The sequence below is a fragment of the Macrobrachium nipponense genome, chromosome 5, assembly GCF_015104395.2.
Source record: "Macrobrachium nipponense isolate FS-2020 chromosome 5, ASM1510439v2, whole genome shotgun sequence".
Taxonomy (NCBI): Eukaryota; Metazoa; Arthropoda; class Malacostraca; order Decapoda; family Palaemonidae; genus Macrobrachium; species Macrobrachium nipponense.
Genome location: NC_061107.1, coordinates 128,192,039 through 128,208,664, shown reverse-complemented (window position 1 = coordinate 128,208,664; position 16,626 = coordinate 128,192,039). Strand labels below are relative to the sequence as shown.

Genomic DNA, 16,626 nt, shown 5'->3' with positions numbered 1-16,626 from the left:
GTAAATATTCAGTTGTACAATGAAACAAAATTGAGTGGTCTGCCTTGAAAATTGTCAGAGATATGCATCTTGAACAAATAAAAGTAGTATATACATAAACATTCTTACATTTACCCATTTACTGCTCATGTCAGTGCCACTACCAACAGATGTAATTGTTTATAAGTCATAAGTGAAAGGTTTAATGTTAATGCCCAAATATTAAACTGAATAAAGAGTATTTGTGAATAATTATGGGTGTTGTAAACTTCAGTAAATACTCCTATGAAAAATAAGCAATAAGTTAGAAGGGAGAAGCTTGGGTAGTTCCAAGGTGTGTGCACGTGTGCACTATGGTTTTTTTTTTCTTTCTTTTTTTTATTACTACAGCAACTTGTTGCATTTACTCTGAGCTAAAGTAAATGATTAAGGGTTTTGTAAAAACAAAAAATTCTAAATGTAGACTTTTTTAAACTGGTTTAAATCGCTTTATAAGGTTTGTTATTATACAGTTCCTTAATATTAGGAAAAATTTAACATGCTTTACTTACATTTTCAGAGTTGCAAGCACGCTTTGTTTTTCTCCGATCACTTTTTGGATGCGATTTTATCTTTGAGAAGGACAGAGAAGGAAAGGTACTGGAATACTATATTATGTTTATCTAATGAAAATTTCATATTCATTGCTTACAATATTTGTTTATAATTTTGTTATAAAATTCAAGTATTTTACTTATATTAGGATTAACCTTCCTCCCAACCTTGCCAGTCTGCAAATTTTCAAGTACTTTGCTACAATTTGTCAAGACTAGAGACACTTCACTTTTCCACTACAATTTGTCAAGACTAGAGACACTTCACTTTTCCCTGGTGTTTAGATAGTTCATGTAGCAGAGTTCTTGCTTCATTTTGATGTAAATTTAATTCATTGGTTGAATCATGTTTTGTCATATTAAAATAATACAAGGTTCCAACAAAAAGAATGTATTTCTCTTAATTTGTATAGTGTACATATTTACATTATTTTTTGTGAAATTACCTTTGTACATTACTTAACTCTTCGTTTTTGTACTTTATGTAGAGTTGATTTTAGTTTTAGCAAAAGTGAGAGCAGGTAACTTTTAATTTGTATACTACAGTATACATTTTTTTTTATATAAATTAGCTTTGTACATACTGTACTTTTTGTAAAGTACAGCAAGAGTGAGAGCAAGTGACGTTTCCCCCTAATAGTTTTTTTTCATTCAAGAAGTTACCAGGCTTAACTGTTGCACTTTTTCCCCCAGGACTTCATGGAGGGACTGGCATTATTAACTTGGTGTGGTGAAGTTAATGTTGTACAGGGTGCCATTCACAGGGTGGAGCGCAATGGCAAGGTTATGAGTACATTACTTGACCTTATCAGACCCTTTACTGTAGCATATTCCTGTACAGCACAAACAATGGTGAGGATAGTGAATATTTCAGATTATGCCGACATCCCTGTCACATTTGAAAATAAAATTTGGATAATTTACAAAGCTGATGTTGTTATAAAAGTGGCGCATGCAGCACTGTACTCTGTGTTCTGCTAATAGCATAAGATACATAAAATAAAATATATGTATTATTTTTCAATTACAGACCTCTGAAACTTTGTTGGATAATGGGGCACTGGTTTTGGCAATTCAGGGAAATATTGAGAACGTTGTCTCTAAGAATGGAGTTTACTCAGCACTTTCGTTAGATACCATCCGTCATGCTGTAAGAACTCTCTCAAAAATAGGGGCTGTCACAAAAACATGCAGGTAAGAATAATTAATATTTGATTGTTCATTTGTATAGTAAGTGTATGCCTTTTACAATATAACAACTCTACCAATTTTCTTTATTTCCATCAATGCCAATTGTTACTTGAATGCTGTTCTTATAAAGTACTGGTTTATTCTTTTCAAAAATTAAAAATGTAAGATATTTTTAATGAGTTATATGCTTCATTATTTCAGATCCGGTGGGCAGGTAGTTTTGACTCCTAATGATGAAAAACTACATAATATAAGTGAAGCTTTAAATAGAATTTCTCTAACTCCTTTACAGTCAAAGCTTTGAAATCAAGAGAGTAAATTTTGTCTTCCTTTTCTTACCATAGAAAAGTAAAGAACATTTGTATTTTTGTAAAACATACAAGTTTTAGTCATTTTTCTACCATTGTAGAACAGATTAGCTGCAAGCTCAAACTATGTTTTGTAAGGAATGGAAGGGATTGGAATTAACTTCATAGTTATGAAAAGAAACTTTTCTTATATGTATACTGCTTATTTTTGTTTAAAACTTTTTTTTTTAGTCTGAACTATGGTAAAGATTATTGTAATGCTACCCAATCAGATATTAATGTTAACACAAATTTTTCTTAGCCAGGAAGACAACTACCTGGTAATTCGTTATAATCTTGCTAGTCATTCTCATTTTGTGTCTGCAGTGTGTACATCTGCATAAATACTTTAGTGTGAACATCATTAGGGTTTCAGATATGGTATTGATATTAAAAATATTCAAATACCATTAACCTATATGTAGTCATCTATATTTAAGTAAGATATTATTACATAACAAAAATGTCTCAAAGAAGATATTCTTTAGTGTCATATATCATCTCATATAAAGTGTGCGCACTGATCTGCTAAAGCCTAAGATTACTATTCATGGGTAATAGTGATTATTTAATGATCACGGAGTTCCTGTGAAATAAATGAATTATGTGGTTCTCTAAAACAATATTGGATTAAATGTTAGGGCCATATGATTTGAATCATTACCACTAGATGAATATTTTATATTTTGTTTAAAGCATTTAATGCTCATTTATAGCTTTAAAATATATATATATGTACTGTGATTTCAGTTTGTTTTGGGCATGTTAATTTAGCATTTCACAGTGTGCTACAATTACTTTTATAACAAGAGCCACTGTTGGTCATCATGCTTTTGTATTTATGCAAGAGTGGTTAGCCTGAAAGGCTATTTATATTAAACATGCAGTATTTATGTTCCAATACACAAATAATTAAGATTGAATTATACCTCCATTGAATTGTGCATATTATCTTGTATGAATTATCTACCTACATTGAAATGTGCATATGATCTTGTATTATAAAAAGGAACTGTTACTGTAGATGGTCTTTATATCATACACTGTATCTAGTACAATCTTTTGACAGGATAAAACTTTTACTGTGAGATTTTCCCAATTGTCATTTTGTCATTCATTCTGGTATAATACTGTACAGCGGAATAGCATGACAGTATCTTATCTGGATATGTAGCATAGATGGTGCAGTTAAACAGAATTTGTTTATAAATAAAAGATTACCATTTTTTTAAATTGTGAGAAATGTTTTAAAGGTAAGCTTTTAGTGTTGTTGTAATGTGTGAGGCAATTGACAGTTTATCTTTCATTCAAGAAAAATTATTTCTTCCCCACCAACTGATTTTCAACATTTAATTCTTTTGATTGTCACCAGTAAAGGTCTACTTAATATGGTAACATTTTGAAGGGGAACATCCACATTGAAACTATAACAGACATCACAAATCATTCTAATTTTGTATCTTAAAACCATTAACCCCAAGTTGAGTAAGTAATTTATTACAATGCATTAAATACTTGCATGAATATGCTCATCACCTTACATGATTTAAAATACAGTAGTACTCGACAAGATAGTAGGCTGCTTATCATCAAGCAACCTAATATCTTGTTGAATTTTGAAGGAACGGAAAAGTTTGGAAGAAATTTTTTCAGTTATTAGGCTGCCTACAGCATGAAGAGAAAGGGGTGGAGCATGGACATTGACAAGAAGGGAGCGCTCAGTCACTTGTCTGTAGGTTTAGTAAGCAGCTGTATATATTTTTTGGTCAGTGCTCCAACTGCTATTTTTGCCTACTATGTATTACTTTATTACCTGTGACCTTAATATGGGCCAAGACGATGATTTGAGTCAACAGACAATAGCAGAGATAAGTGCATTGAAGCAATCTGGCCTTAAAACAAAGCAGATATCAGATCAGTTGGGTGTGAGGAGGCATTCAGTTCGACACTGGGTTGCCAGATTTAATGAAGGTGGCAACTGGGGGAGCCCTGGTATGCCTAAGACAACCTCTGATCGAAGTTTGATTGTTCTCAGGCATCAATTAGTTTCTAATTGACGCATGAGAATAGTCAAACTTCGATCAGAAGTCTTCTTAGGCATATCAGGGCGCTTTTTCTGAGACGGAATCTCACAGCTGCCACCTTAAATTTGGCAACCCCGCATCGAACTGAATGCCTCCTCACAACCAGCTGATCAAATATCTGCTTTGTTTTAAGGCCAGATTGCTTCAACGTCATATCTCTGCTATTATGTATCTGTTGACTTAAATCACCATCTCTGCCCATATTAAGGTCACAGGGGGCAATAAATTGATACGTAGTAGGCAAAAATTGCGGTGGGAGCACTGACCAAAAAATATATAGTCACTTATTTAACGTCCAAGCAAGTGATGAGCGCTCTCTCCTTGTCTCAATGTCCAAGCTCCACCCCTCTCTCCATATGCTGTAGGCCGCCTAATGAACTAACAAAATATCTAACCAACTTTTCTGTTCCTTCAAATTTCAACAAGATATGAGGCCGCTTCATGCTAAGCGGCCTAATATCTTGTCGAGTTCTGTATATCTAAGTACCATGTAAACTCCTGTGTCCAGGAAGTCATTCTTGGTCAGCAATTAATAATTCTGGTACAGGGTCAAGTTCAGTTCCTACTCTTAGTATGTGGAATGATGAAATACATTAACAAATTAAAGAGGGCTGAGCCTACAGTAGGATTATGGCAGTCATGAACACTAAAAGAAAAACTTCAAAACATTTATTATCACACCTGAGAAATGGTTAAACCCATTTAGTAGTCACTTGTGGCTGCCCCTCCAGACCCAACTCCTGTTTGTAGAAAATATAGTACAACATTAACAATAAAACATGCTTTATATGAATGCCCAAATTTCATTGTACAGCAAACTACAAGTATTGGACAAATTCCTAAAGAAATCTTGTCAGTCAACAACATACATATTCTGTTTATCTTGTTATAAAGCTTTTACAAAGATGTAACTTTTCAGATATGGTATATTTAATGTTGTTCTGTTTCATTGGAACAATCTTCTGGCCAAATGAACTTTGCCAAATTATGCACAATCATGTCTGCTAGTAATACTGTTAAAAATCCAATTTTCTGAAGTTTCTATTTGACAGTAGTAATGTGTGTGACATACCTAAGACTCATTTATGAACAAACTTTAGAATATACAGAAGAGGCAATTGAAAAAAATGTACAGAAGAGGCAATTCAAAGAAAAAAAATCATCATTCTAGGAAAATTATAAGGCATTTCATTTTAACAGTTCCATACATCCATTTGGTAAAACACCACAAATAAGTCTTTCTATGGAGCACAAAGGATATACAGTGGACCTCCGTATTCGCAGGGGATAGGCGACCCCCACCCACAAGTAGGTAAAAAATGCAAATACTTGACACCTCTTATGACATTTATATAAAAAATGGTAATACATACAGTTAATGCTTATTTCTAGTTTAAACCATAAATATGACAAACTTATGTTCCCGGACCTTTTTAATTTCATTTAAAAGTTAGCTTAATACCATACTGTAATTCATATTTCATTACAGCAGTAATGCAATTGTTTTAGAGGCAGAGAGAATAACATGCGAAAGAGGAGAATAACTCCTACTTTAGATACCAAAAGATGGAAATCCATGAGCATCTGTAGGCAACACTTCTTCCCCTCTGCAGTCAATATGTCAAACTGTTAAGTAAATTGGCATTTAACCCCTTCCCTCCTTGCTGGAAGTCCACAGACAAAGACTAGGAATCAGTATTTGTTTAAAATGTTTAATTACTATACAAATGCAAAAAGTTTTAATTATAGCATGGAAAATATTATATCATTAGTATTATTATCATTATTGGAAAATTCTTATTAGGCAAATCATTTATTTATCATGCAAAACAAATGACCATGTACATATTACATAGGCATAAAGTTCTCTCATCTCGGTAAGAGAGAGAGAGAAAATTATTTTTATTGTTCAATATTATTTAATCATTAAAATTAGAATTGCTGAAAATTAGCAAACCATTTTTATCATAAAAAATTTATTTAGTCGTGAAAATAACATCAAAATACACTAATTAGTGAATATTTCTCGATGGAAAAGTCCACAAAATGCCGAATATTTCGCAAATAATTTATAGATATGTTCCACACAAAAAACCTGAATACGGAGGTCAACTGTACTAAAGTACATACTTGTTTTTCTTCATGATTTTGATAATTAGAAAATGTTCCAAAAAATAAAGATAAGTAAGTATTCCAAAGAATAAAAATTACTTACATGTGTAATTATCTTGTTTTATTCATCAAGTTTTCCCCCCTTTATGCAAACAAAGTGTTTAATTAAAACTTCAAATTATAAAAGGAATGTGACAAAAACAATCAGATTAAGTTTGAGTGAGTGAGCAAGATTTGGTTCCTGAGGCAATGAAAAAAATTAGTTTTATAACAAACCCATCTCTTTCTGGTAGTCTTAAATTTGCTTGATTTGATTGTTTGTTTGTATGGTGTTTTCACGTTGCATGGAACCAGTGGTTATTCAGCAATGGGTTCAACGGCTTTACGTGACTTCCAAACCATGTCGAGAGTGAACTTCTCTCACCATCACCAAAAATACACGTCTCACTCCTCAATGGAATGGCCGAGAATTGAACTCTCGACCACTGAGGTGGGACGCCAACACCACACCAACCCCACCACTGAGGCGATATTTGATTCTTTGGACATACCTCAAACACAAAAGAGGTTCCCCCTGAGAAATGCATATCCTGGCTCTAGGGTACATTTAATGGCACTAAAATTATTAAAGGTGTGTCTGGTACTGTTGATTAATATCTTGGTTTCATGTCACTCATTCTTTTCCTAGTCAGCTATCCATTTGCCTGTGAGCAACTCCTCTATTGCCAAAGCTGAGGTTTCTGTGATGGCTCCATCAATGCACTCTTTTCATGGTGGATCCTTACAGAGTGAGTGGCTCTGAAGAACTGGATGGTTATTCTTTTCATTGACTAAGGAAAGTAACTTTTGCTTCTCATCAACCACAACACATCACCCAGCTTGAAAGGATTTAGTAAGTTTGGATAATCATTAACCACACCACAATCTCACTCATTAAGCAGTGGCCACACTGCTATGTCAAGTTATCCAGACTCGCAAACCTGCTTTTTATTCGACCTGTATTCAACTGATGTTCAGGGCAAGTGTATGGCAGTTCCTGCCTGAGCTGCACCTGTTTCTAGAGTACCGAGCTATAAATTGGCAAGTTTCATGCCACAACACAGGCATCTCCAAAGGATCAAAGCATTGACCTTGGGATGTGTACCTCTTCCTAGGCAAGCTGTAATAATGTACCAACATTGACAGAAGTAGACTCCCCTGTAGGACTTCCAACAGAAATGCTAGACCAATGGGCAAGAGCAGGTGTTTGCATCCCAAATAAGCTTCCTGATGGTGAAGCAGAGAACCCTGATAATTAGGCCAAAGCCAGATTAGTAGGTTCTTGATAAGCATCTTCAATATCATCTTATTAGAATGGTCTCCTGGGACCCCTGCCAGGAAGTTCTATTCTGCAACCTCAAACAGACTAACAACCTTACGGACTAAATGCTTGTTCTGCCCCAATATAAGTAGCAAGAGAAATATCCACTGATAGGAGACTAATCCAGACCCATCGCTGGTTCACATCTTGGAGCAAAGTTATTTTCTACTATTTCGAATCAGCTGTCTGTTGTCTCTTAAGGCCTCGAAGGTTGGGAGCTAATAATCAACCTCAAGACCTCTAAATCATTACCTTCTACTCTCACCCTTCTGGATGAAGACGATTGCCTCAGTCAGTCATTCCATTCAGAAGGATGACGTGTGTGGGGATATGAGAGATTTTCAGATTCCTACTCTCTGGTCTTTCAACATCAACATTTTTGAAACCTCATAAACATACTTGGTACAACCCAACAATTTGTCCTCCACATTGGTGGCTCATAACCCTGAAGTATGATTTTGTGGGTTAAATGAGTATGGCCTATCTTCAGTCTGCTCAACTTAAGTCTCAAGCCGCAATTTCTCTGGTATGATGACCAAAAGACAATCAATGGACATTTTTTTCTGTTCTAAATTCTACTCAGAGAAGAAATTCCATTTATTTTGCCAATTGTTTCATATAAGACTGCATAAGCCATTTTATATTGGTATAATAAACTGAGTGATAATCAGTTGTATCCAATTCAGTGGCAAATTTAGTTTATGCATCTGCAAATGAATGTTTGATAAAAAAAACTTTGTAAAACTACTAACGTACGGTAATTCTATTCCTTATGAAAAAAATGACGTCCACAAAACTCTTCCCTTGTAATAAAGTTGGACAACACCTTGAATGATTTTACTTTGAAGCCCAGATGTACAGACAAGGTAAGAATCACACTTTTGTTTTTGGAGATGTCTAAAGAATTTACTGCCAAACATTTACCATAGGTAGCGTTTCCCAGTAAAACATAAAATTCAGATTTAGTTACGGTCATCATATTTTATTTCTGAGGACCTACTAACACTACTCAGCTGTGTTGCTGTTGATGCAAAGAAACTCCATATGCAGGCACCAATGGTTCTCTGTAGCATTCCTCTGGCACCAGTTGCACTACCCTCTATCTTATGTTTCATCTGTTTCCACTGGTTTATTATCCTCAGCTACCCAACTTCTTTTCCTTTCTACAATTTTCACCTTTCATTTAAGACCTGGTGCATTGGTTTGTTATTGAATAGTCAGTTTCTCTTTAGTTCCTTATTGCAATGAATCTTCCCATATATCATTGTACGTAACTCACTGGCTGAGTTGTTGGATATCAGTTTATCTAGCTTCTCATGGGCATCAGTCCCTCTACTGTAAATATTTCTTTTGGAGTTGGACTGGTGGGTAGGGCCCCCAGCCGGTTTAGGATATATGTCCCTCCCACCAAGTATAAGTCTATCCTATTGTTAAGACCGAAGGTTTGTTCGAGTATGAACTACGGATGCACTGATACCAAATTTTTGGCCAATACCGATACCAATAACAACTTTTAAAGCCGATACCGATACCTGTTACCTCCATATTTACTGTTATTTAAGGGAATATATATTGTTACTAAAATCATTCCTGTTCTCTGTTTATTGTATATAAAGGTTCAAAAGTTGAAAGATCATATAAATTTTACAGAAAAGGTTATGGCTACCATTAGAAGACTTGTAACAATTTAGGTACAGTGCTTACTCATATTCATGGGGTGACAAAGAATCTGAAATCACTAGTATGTACTTTTATTCTGAGTTTTAATTTATATGTTGGCTAGAAACAGTTAGCAGAATCATTTGTCTAGATTATAAAAGGTTCTAGTTTGTTGGTCTTTATTAATACGTATATAGATTTTAGGAAGCCTAGAAGGATTTTAAATTCCTGTACTAATTACAAAAGTACTATCAGCTAGTATCGGCCAGAAATTCACCGATACCACCAATACTTGGCCACATCCCTAGTATGAACAAATGACAAATTTTCCAAGACAATTTGTATTTTTCATGGCTACAAACCTGAGGTCTCGACAACGTTTTACTGCCCACCTCTAGCAACCCCTCTGTCTTATGACATCCTGGGTTGGGAAAGACTGAACACGGTAGCGTGGGTAAGCGGTCTTTGACCGATTTTCACCCAATATATGCACATGTTGCCAGATCTCACAAGATTCCTTGCTTTTTCATCTCCGATTTTTAACCGGATCCAGCTGGGCACTAGAAAATTATCCAATTGTTAAGACCTCAGGTTTGTAGCTATGAAAAATACAAATTGTCTTAGAAAATTTGTCATTTTTGGCAAATTACTGGTCTGGTTGCACTACTTAATATTCAACAAATAAAATGGAGGATTAAAATGCAAAGCCATATTTACAAAATAATTTACTATACAATCAAACCTGTACAGAACATGGTGAAATGTCTAAAGGCTCCTACATACACTACCAGTTTACAATCCACTACCATAGTCATAATTAGTACCAGGAGTTTTTGGTTTCTTCACAGCAACTGTCACAGCTCCTGCCTCTCTGTATATATATATATTATATTGATATAGTATAGTAATATATATATATATATATATATATATATATATTTATATATTATTATATATATATATAGATATATATATATATATATTATATATAGATATATACTATCTATATATATATATATATACACATACATACACAATATCTGTTGTGCATAAAATATAATTTCTTTAAAAAGTACTCTATCAAATATAAATGGATATTAGCCATATAAGGATAAATTGCATTATACTATTTGAGCAAACTTCTCCATGTACAATATTTATGTTTATCTAGCCATATAAGGTTGAATTGCATTATAATATTTTAGCAAACTACTTCTCAATGTACAGTATTTATGTTTATCTCTCAAAACTATGTAGTGTTTATGAAGGCATCAACTAGATAGGTAGAACTCTATATTAACATTTTTGCCCTTTACAATGGTACGTTTTTCTGGAAAAGGCAAACTTTCCATGGAATAGATTCTAATTCACCATATAAAATCAGTATATTCATTCATCTTGTTAATATCAACAGAACCACATTATATATAAGAGTATAATGTAGTTTCTTTTTTTTTTTTTACAAAACTAACTGCACAATTATCAGTACATATGTATATAGTATACTATATCATATGAATTTATCACATCACCATGGCATTTTATATACAAAAATTACGCTACAAATGTCATTTAATATCAAATTCTCACTACTTCCCCGTCAGTGATATTCCTGAAATAGCACAAATTGGACATTAAACAAAATTTGCATCTTAATGTTTGTATCAACATTCACTAAGAGTACTCATGACCATTAACTTATCACAAAAATAAATAAAATTAAAGAAACCAAAGCATAAATTAAGGTAGTCCCCAGCTTACGATGGGTTCGGCTTACGGCGTTCCAAGGTTACGACTCTTTTCAATTATATTCACCAGAAATTATTTCCAGATTTACAACACCAGTTCCAGGGTTATGCTGCCTACGAAAACGGAAGAAATATGACGGCAAAAATGCAAAATAATCAATATTTGAAGTTTATTTTTAAATGAAAAAGGCAATAAAAATGCATTTTGACATCGTTTTTAATATTTCCTCCTGCAACTCATGGAATCTCTACAGATGCCATTGCTCATAATTTCTTTGACAGTAATTATCAAAATTTACAATAACAGAAGAAATAGTGCATTTTCTTGTACAGATCAGTGTTTTTAGTTTATTGAGTTACTTTTACTAATTACCCTATAACTACGAAAGTAAAAGAGGAATTTTGACGAAATATTTCGTATACGCATTCTCCATTGGCATACGAAGTTCCATGAATTTTTTCATGATTGCGTTTTTCGCCCTATACCCCCATATACATATAGGACATATAGGGTACCACCTGGACCCCTTAAAAAGAACAGATTCTAAATCACTGGTTCTTCCTTTTCAGGCTTAAACCCCCCCCCCCCCCCCCCCCCCCCCCCCCCCCCCCCCCCACCACCACAATACTAACTAACACTTACTCTTTGCTGCAAGAGCCTTCCTATGCTTAACATAAGCTTGCATTTGGTCAGTAGACCAATCCCTACATTTATCACACCTATGGCCTAAATTACATAGGACTTTTCTACAAGAGATACATAACAAATGTCTATTGTATTTGAGTGTAATCATCCTCCTTTCGGAGAAGTCTTGGCCAGGGGAAGATCCTTTGAAGTCAAGTCCGTTTTACGATACAAGTCCATAATCCTTCAATGGCAATCCAAACGAAAACCCAAAAACAAGCAAAAGGCGTCAACAAAAATCTATCTCAAGAACCGCTGTGGAGGGGCGGGCTGGGACCAAAAGGTTCCCACACCGCAAGAAACGTCTTGTCAGGCATGCAAACAGAAAGCAAGTGATTGACATATCTAGTCTCTGTAGACCGGGCGCCGGCAACAGCATTGCCAACTGTGGACAGGTGACTCAGTAAACAGAGTTTACCTGCAGCATTTCCAATGCTGGGAGTTAAAACTTTTACCTAAGTGTGGGTAATTTTGTGGGGTGTTGTTCGAGCTGGTCAGGTGACCAGGGGTAATTCAGGTGTTCAGGTGGTATATTGCAATAGGCTATTTAAGGCTGTTAAACTCACCAACAATATAGCACAGTTAATACTAGCAGAAAACATCTTGAGTATGAAATCTTAATCTAAGGCCTCTCAAAAAGACCCTAGAGTGGCGAATAGGTGGTGGAAGAGTCACATCCTGCTCCTGATCCCAAAGTAAACAGGCAGTAAAAATGTTTGAAGCTCCTAATCACCTACATACACAACTCTACTAAGGCCAGAGAGGTCCATTCCCTGTAGTTGGAAGGCCTGGCTTAAATCAAAGCAATATGCTTCATCAATTGGACTGAGAAGAGCTAGTCTCTATAAAGATAAACAAACATGTCAGCGATCTGCTGAAAAGTTGCTCTGACGGCAGATAGACTATCTACAAACCAACCAGAGAAGATGGTCCAAATCTGTGGGGAAAATTAGTTGAGGCCATCTCAAAATGTGGCTAACCAAGGCCAAAGAAGATTCTCCGGGGGTCTAAACAAGAACAACTAGCAAATCAGTATATCACTCAGCAAAGAGCCCACAGAAAGTTACTATAGATGGTTTCAAGGGTTTCAGAGGATGCTGGATGGCATTTTCCAAAGCAGCCCAAAGGGTTGCAAGGGAAGACAGCACTGAGGGCTTCCGACAAACTGCATGGTGAAATATTAATCAACCAAGTTCACCACACTACAAAATGACAATTTGTCTAAAAATTGCATTTTTCCTAACTATACAAACCTGGAGGTCCTTTTACAATAGGAAGGTACTAGCGGCAGCTGGATAGGTCGTAAGCTTTCGAACAAGGGGTTCGGTAGTTAACTGCTTGTCCGACAGGCGCGCGCGCGCGACTGGGAGGTAAACAAATCACTTTTGCTTTTGGCCCAAGCAAAAACTGCAGAGTGAGGGGTGGCATGAGGTGGGGCTATGTGTAAAGGACCTCAGGTTTGTAGTTAGGAAAAATGCAATTTTAGACAAATTGTCATTTATTCCGACACGGCATACAAACCTTCGGTCCTTTTCAATAGGAAGACTCACTTCTTGGTGGGTGGAATCTGAGTCTTTTGTGAACAGACTGGTGTTCGCCCAACCTTGGAAGCCTCCCTGGTCGTAAGAGCGAGGGAGGGATCCAAGCCTCTGTCCGATTGATCGGGGTGTGCACCGCAGGATCAATGGTCAGACCTCTGGACCGAGTACTAAGAGAGAGGCAAGCGTATCTCTTCGTACCAGCAATGTAAGAACTTGTTCCTGTACAGGAGCAAAGTTAAAGTCATGGTTTTGACTCTTGTAGGCATCCACTTCCCCCCCTTGTAGAAGGAAGTGGTGGATATTCTGCTCCCATCCCTCGTGAAAGGGATAGGATGGGGCTCTGTCATATAGCTCACCGGCATCTCGTCCTTATCCAGCAGGTGATGACCGTATCCCTCTACCCACAGGTAGAGGGAAGAAAAAGATAGAAAGAGAAGCCAGTCACTTTCTCATCACTATCTATTCATACAGTCACACCAGGACTCGATGCTGTTCAGCCTGCTAGGTCTGGGTTAGCTAGACGACGTGTTGAGCAGCCACCACGGGTCCTAAGGAAACCGATCCAAGGACCTATGGGCAATATCCAAGAGGTATAAGGAAGTTGCCGGTGGTCTGGTTGTACCAGACCCCTGCCTTCCATACCTGCGCCACGGAGAAGTTCTTACGAAACGCCAACGAGGGGCCAATACTTCTGACTTCGTGAGTCCTCGGACGGACGTACGGATGTCGTCACTACCATCAGCCTCATACGCCCTCCTGAAGACCTCACGCAGCCAGGACGAAAGAGTGTTCTTGATACTTCTTTCTTGTTGACCCCGTTGCTACGGAGAGGCGTCGACACTCAGGCCCAGAGGTGTGCGAGTTCTCTTCAGATAGCGCCGTAGCGTCCTCCCAGGACAAAGCAGCATCTCATCCACATCATATCTGCATGACGCTCCCGTACTCTCTTCGCCGATGCCAGGTCCAGCAAGCCGAGGGTCATATGAGTTCCTGGGTTGGCAAGACCTTGGAAGCTGCTCTAAGCAAGGAGATCTCGAACGAGTTCGAGATGTCCAATCCCGTCAGTTTCAGGAGGAGCGACAAGGTGGCTCTTGTATCCTTGACTGTGGGAACTTAGAGGAGCTTCCTCGGCGAAGAAAAAACGAGGAAATCCGCTACCTGCTGAAGATTGGCTCTGAGAAGAGATAGGCCCCGTCTACGACACCAACCACCGAAGACGGCCGACTTCCCCTGGTACACAGCTGCAGAGGACTGACGGACGTTTCCAGCCATCTCTGTTGCTGCGCTACGAAAAAAGCTTCTCGTACGCAAGAGAAGGTGGATAACAGCCAGCCGTGAAGACGTAGGGACTGGACTGCTCGGTTTTTGGTAACCGCTCGACGTGTGGCTTGGCCGAGAAGGTTGTGCCAATGGGGAATCTCTCTCGGTTCTCTGCGAGAAGAGCCAGCAGGTCCGGATACCAAATGGCCTGTGGCCATTTGGAAGCCATCAGGATCATCCTGAGATTCGGGATGACCAGTGCTCGACTGATCACCTTGCGAATCAGGCTGAACGGGGGAAAATGGCATCGGCGAAGAGGTTGTCCCACGGGTGTGTTTGAAGAGCGTCCTCTGCAGCTGCCCATGGATCCGGCACGGCCGAGAAGAACACCTGGAGCTTCCTGATGTGCCGGATGGCGAACAGATCCTCGACTGGTCGCCCCCACAGGTCGAAGAGCCTTTCCGCCACGTCCTGGTGTAGAGACCATTCGGTCCTTATCACCTGATCCCGACGGCTGAGCGTGTCTGCTACTACATTCCTTCCCTGGAATGTAGCGTGCCGACAGCTCTATTGAGTGTGCCTCGGCCCACTCGTGCACCTGCCGAGTCAACTGATACAACGGGAGAGACACTAGGCCCCCCCTGTTTGTTGACGTAAGCCACCACCGTGGTGTTGTCGTACATCAACACCACTGAGTGTCCCATCAAGCGGTCCTGGAACTCTTGGAGAGCAAGGAACGCTGCCTTTAGTTCCAGTACATTGATGTGAAGGTGCTTGTCGTTCTCGTACCACACTCCTGAAGTCCGCAACTCTTCCAGGTGTGCACCCCATCCCTCGGTCGATGCGTCTGAGAGCAGCTGCATGTCCGGGGGGAGAGTGCGCGGAGGCACTCCTCTTAGGGTTCCTGTCGTCCAGTCACCTGGCTAGGTCCTGCCTCACCTCCTGTGTCAGTGACCATGGAAGGCTTGGGGGATCCGTCGCCTGTGACCAACTCTCCTTTGGTCTCCCTGAAGAGACCGCAGGTGAAGACGCCCGTTAGGGACTGGCTTCCCGAGTGACGACAGGTGTCCGATCACGACTTGCCATTGCTGAGCTACCTGTTCCTGCCGAGACAGGAACTGGTTGGCTGCCTACCTGAATCTGCTACCGTGTCGATCAGCATACCCAGGTACTTCATCCTCTGCTTGTGCTCGAGATCGGACTTTTCGAAGTTCAGAACGATCCCCAGATCGCGACAGAACTCGAGCAGCTCGATCCTGTCCTGTAGCAACTGCGAGCGGGAGCTCGCCAGACTAACCAATCGTCGGAGAATACCTCATCACGTATCCCGTGCGAATGGGCCCAAGCAGACACCAGAGTGAACACTCGCGTGAACACCTGTGGGGCGGTTGAGAGACCGGAAAGCAACGTGGCCTGAACTGGTACACCGTCCGTCGAGGATGAAGCGGAGGTACTTTCTGGAGGACTGATGAATGGGTATTTGTAGATACGCATCCTTCAAGTCCACTGAAAGCATGAAATCGTTCTCCCTGATAGAGTCGAGCACTGAGCGTGCCGTCTCCATCGTGAACCGGGTCTGGCGAACCAACCGGTTCGGGGAAGAGAGATCTATCACTGGGCGCCAGCCTGTCGTAGACTTTTCCACCAGGAAGAGTCGGCTGTAAAGCCCGGTGACTGATCCGTACCGATTTTTTCTACAGTTCTCCTTGCTCAGCATGGTCTTGATCTCCTGTCTCAATGCTACGTCCTTCGATGCCCCTGGAACGTACGCCTGCTGTTGGACCGGGTCCCAATGGCTGGCCAGGCACTCCCCCACTTCCGGCAGCAGGTGAGGGGGAATGCCGTCCTTCCACTGTGAACGTCGTCTGGTTGGGGCTGATCGAGACCTGACAGGAGAGAGCCGATACCGCTCCGACTCATTCCAGTCCTCGTCGAGGTCGAAACCTCAGGAGGACCGAAGGGATATATAAATACGATGTCCGAATACACGTATAAAACACACGCCTCTGTCCGCAGTAGAGAGGTGAAGGAGCTTGTTCGACCGTCCAGAACCGAGAGAGCCTTCTT

At 39.2% G+C, this 16,626-nt stretch overlaps 3 protein-coding genes across 5 annotated transcripts in view; 1 reads left to right on the top strand and 2 right to left on the bottom strand.

Moving 5' to 3' along the window:
* Positions 1-6,417, top strand: part of LOC135215634 (dihydroxyacetone phosphate acyltransferase-like) — a gene marked incomplete at its 5' end in the record, with an annotated part of 52,896 nt that extends 46,479 nt beyond the window's left edge. For both annotated transcript variants that reach the window (XM_064250555.1, XM_064250554.1), the window contains 4 exon segments: positions 539-615; positions 1,266-1,424; positions 1,603-1,766; positions 1,965-6,417. In XM_064250555.1, coding sequence (XP_064106625.1) covers positions 539-615; positions 1,266-1,424; positions 1,603-1,766; positions 1,965-2,067 — 503 coding nt within the window.
* Positions 1-16,626, bottom strand: part of LOC135215636 (phosphopentomutase-like) — a 181,799-nt gene that overhangs the window by 78,162 nt on the left and 87,011 nt on the right. The window lies entirely within an intron of this gene.
* Positions 10,038-16,626, bottom strand: part of LOC135215635 (NADH dehydrogenase [ubiquinone] 1 alpha subcomplex subunit 7-like) — a 30,315-nt gene continuing 23,726 nt past the window's right edge. Inside the window, exon 3 of the mRNA XM_064250556.1 lies at positions 10,038-10,196. Coding sequence (XP_064106626.1) covers positions 10,118-10,196 — 79 coding nt within the window. The 3' untranslated portion in view covers positions 10,038-10,117. The remainder of the gene's footprint in view (positions 10,197-16,626) is intronic.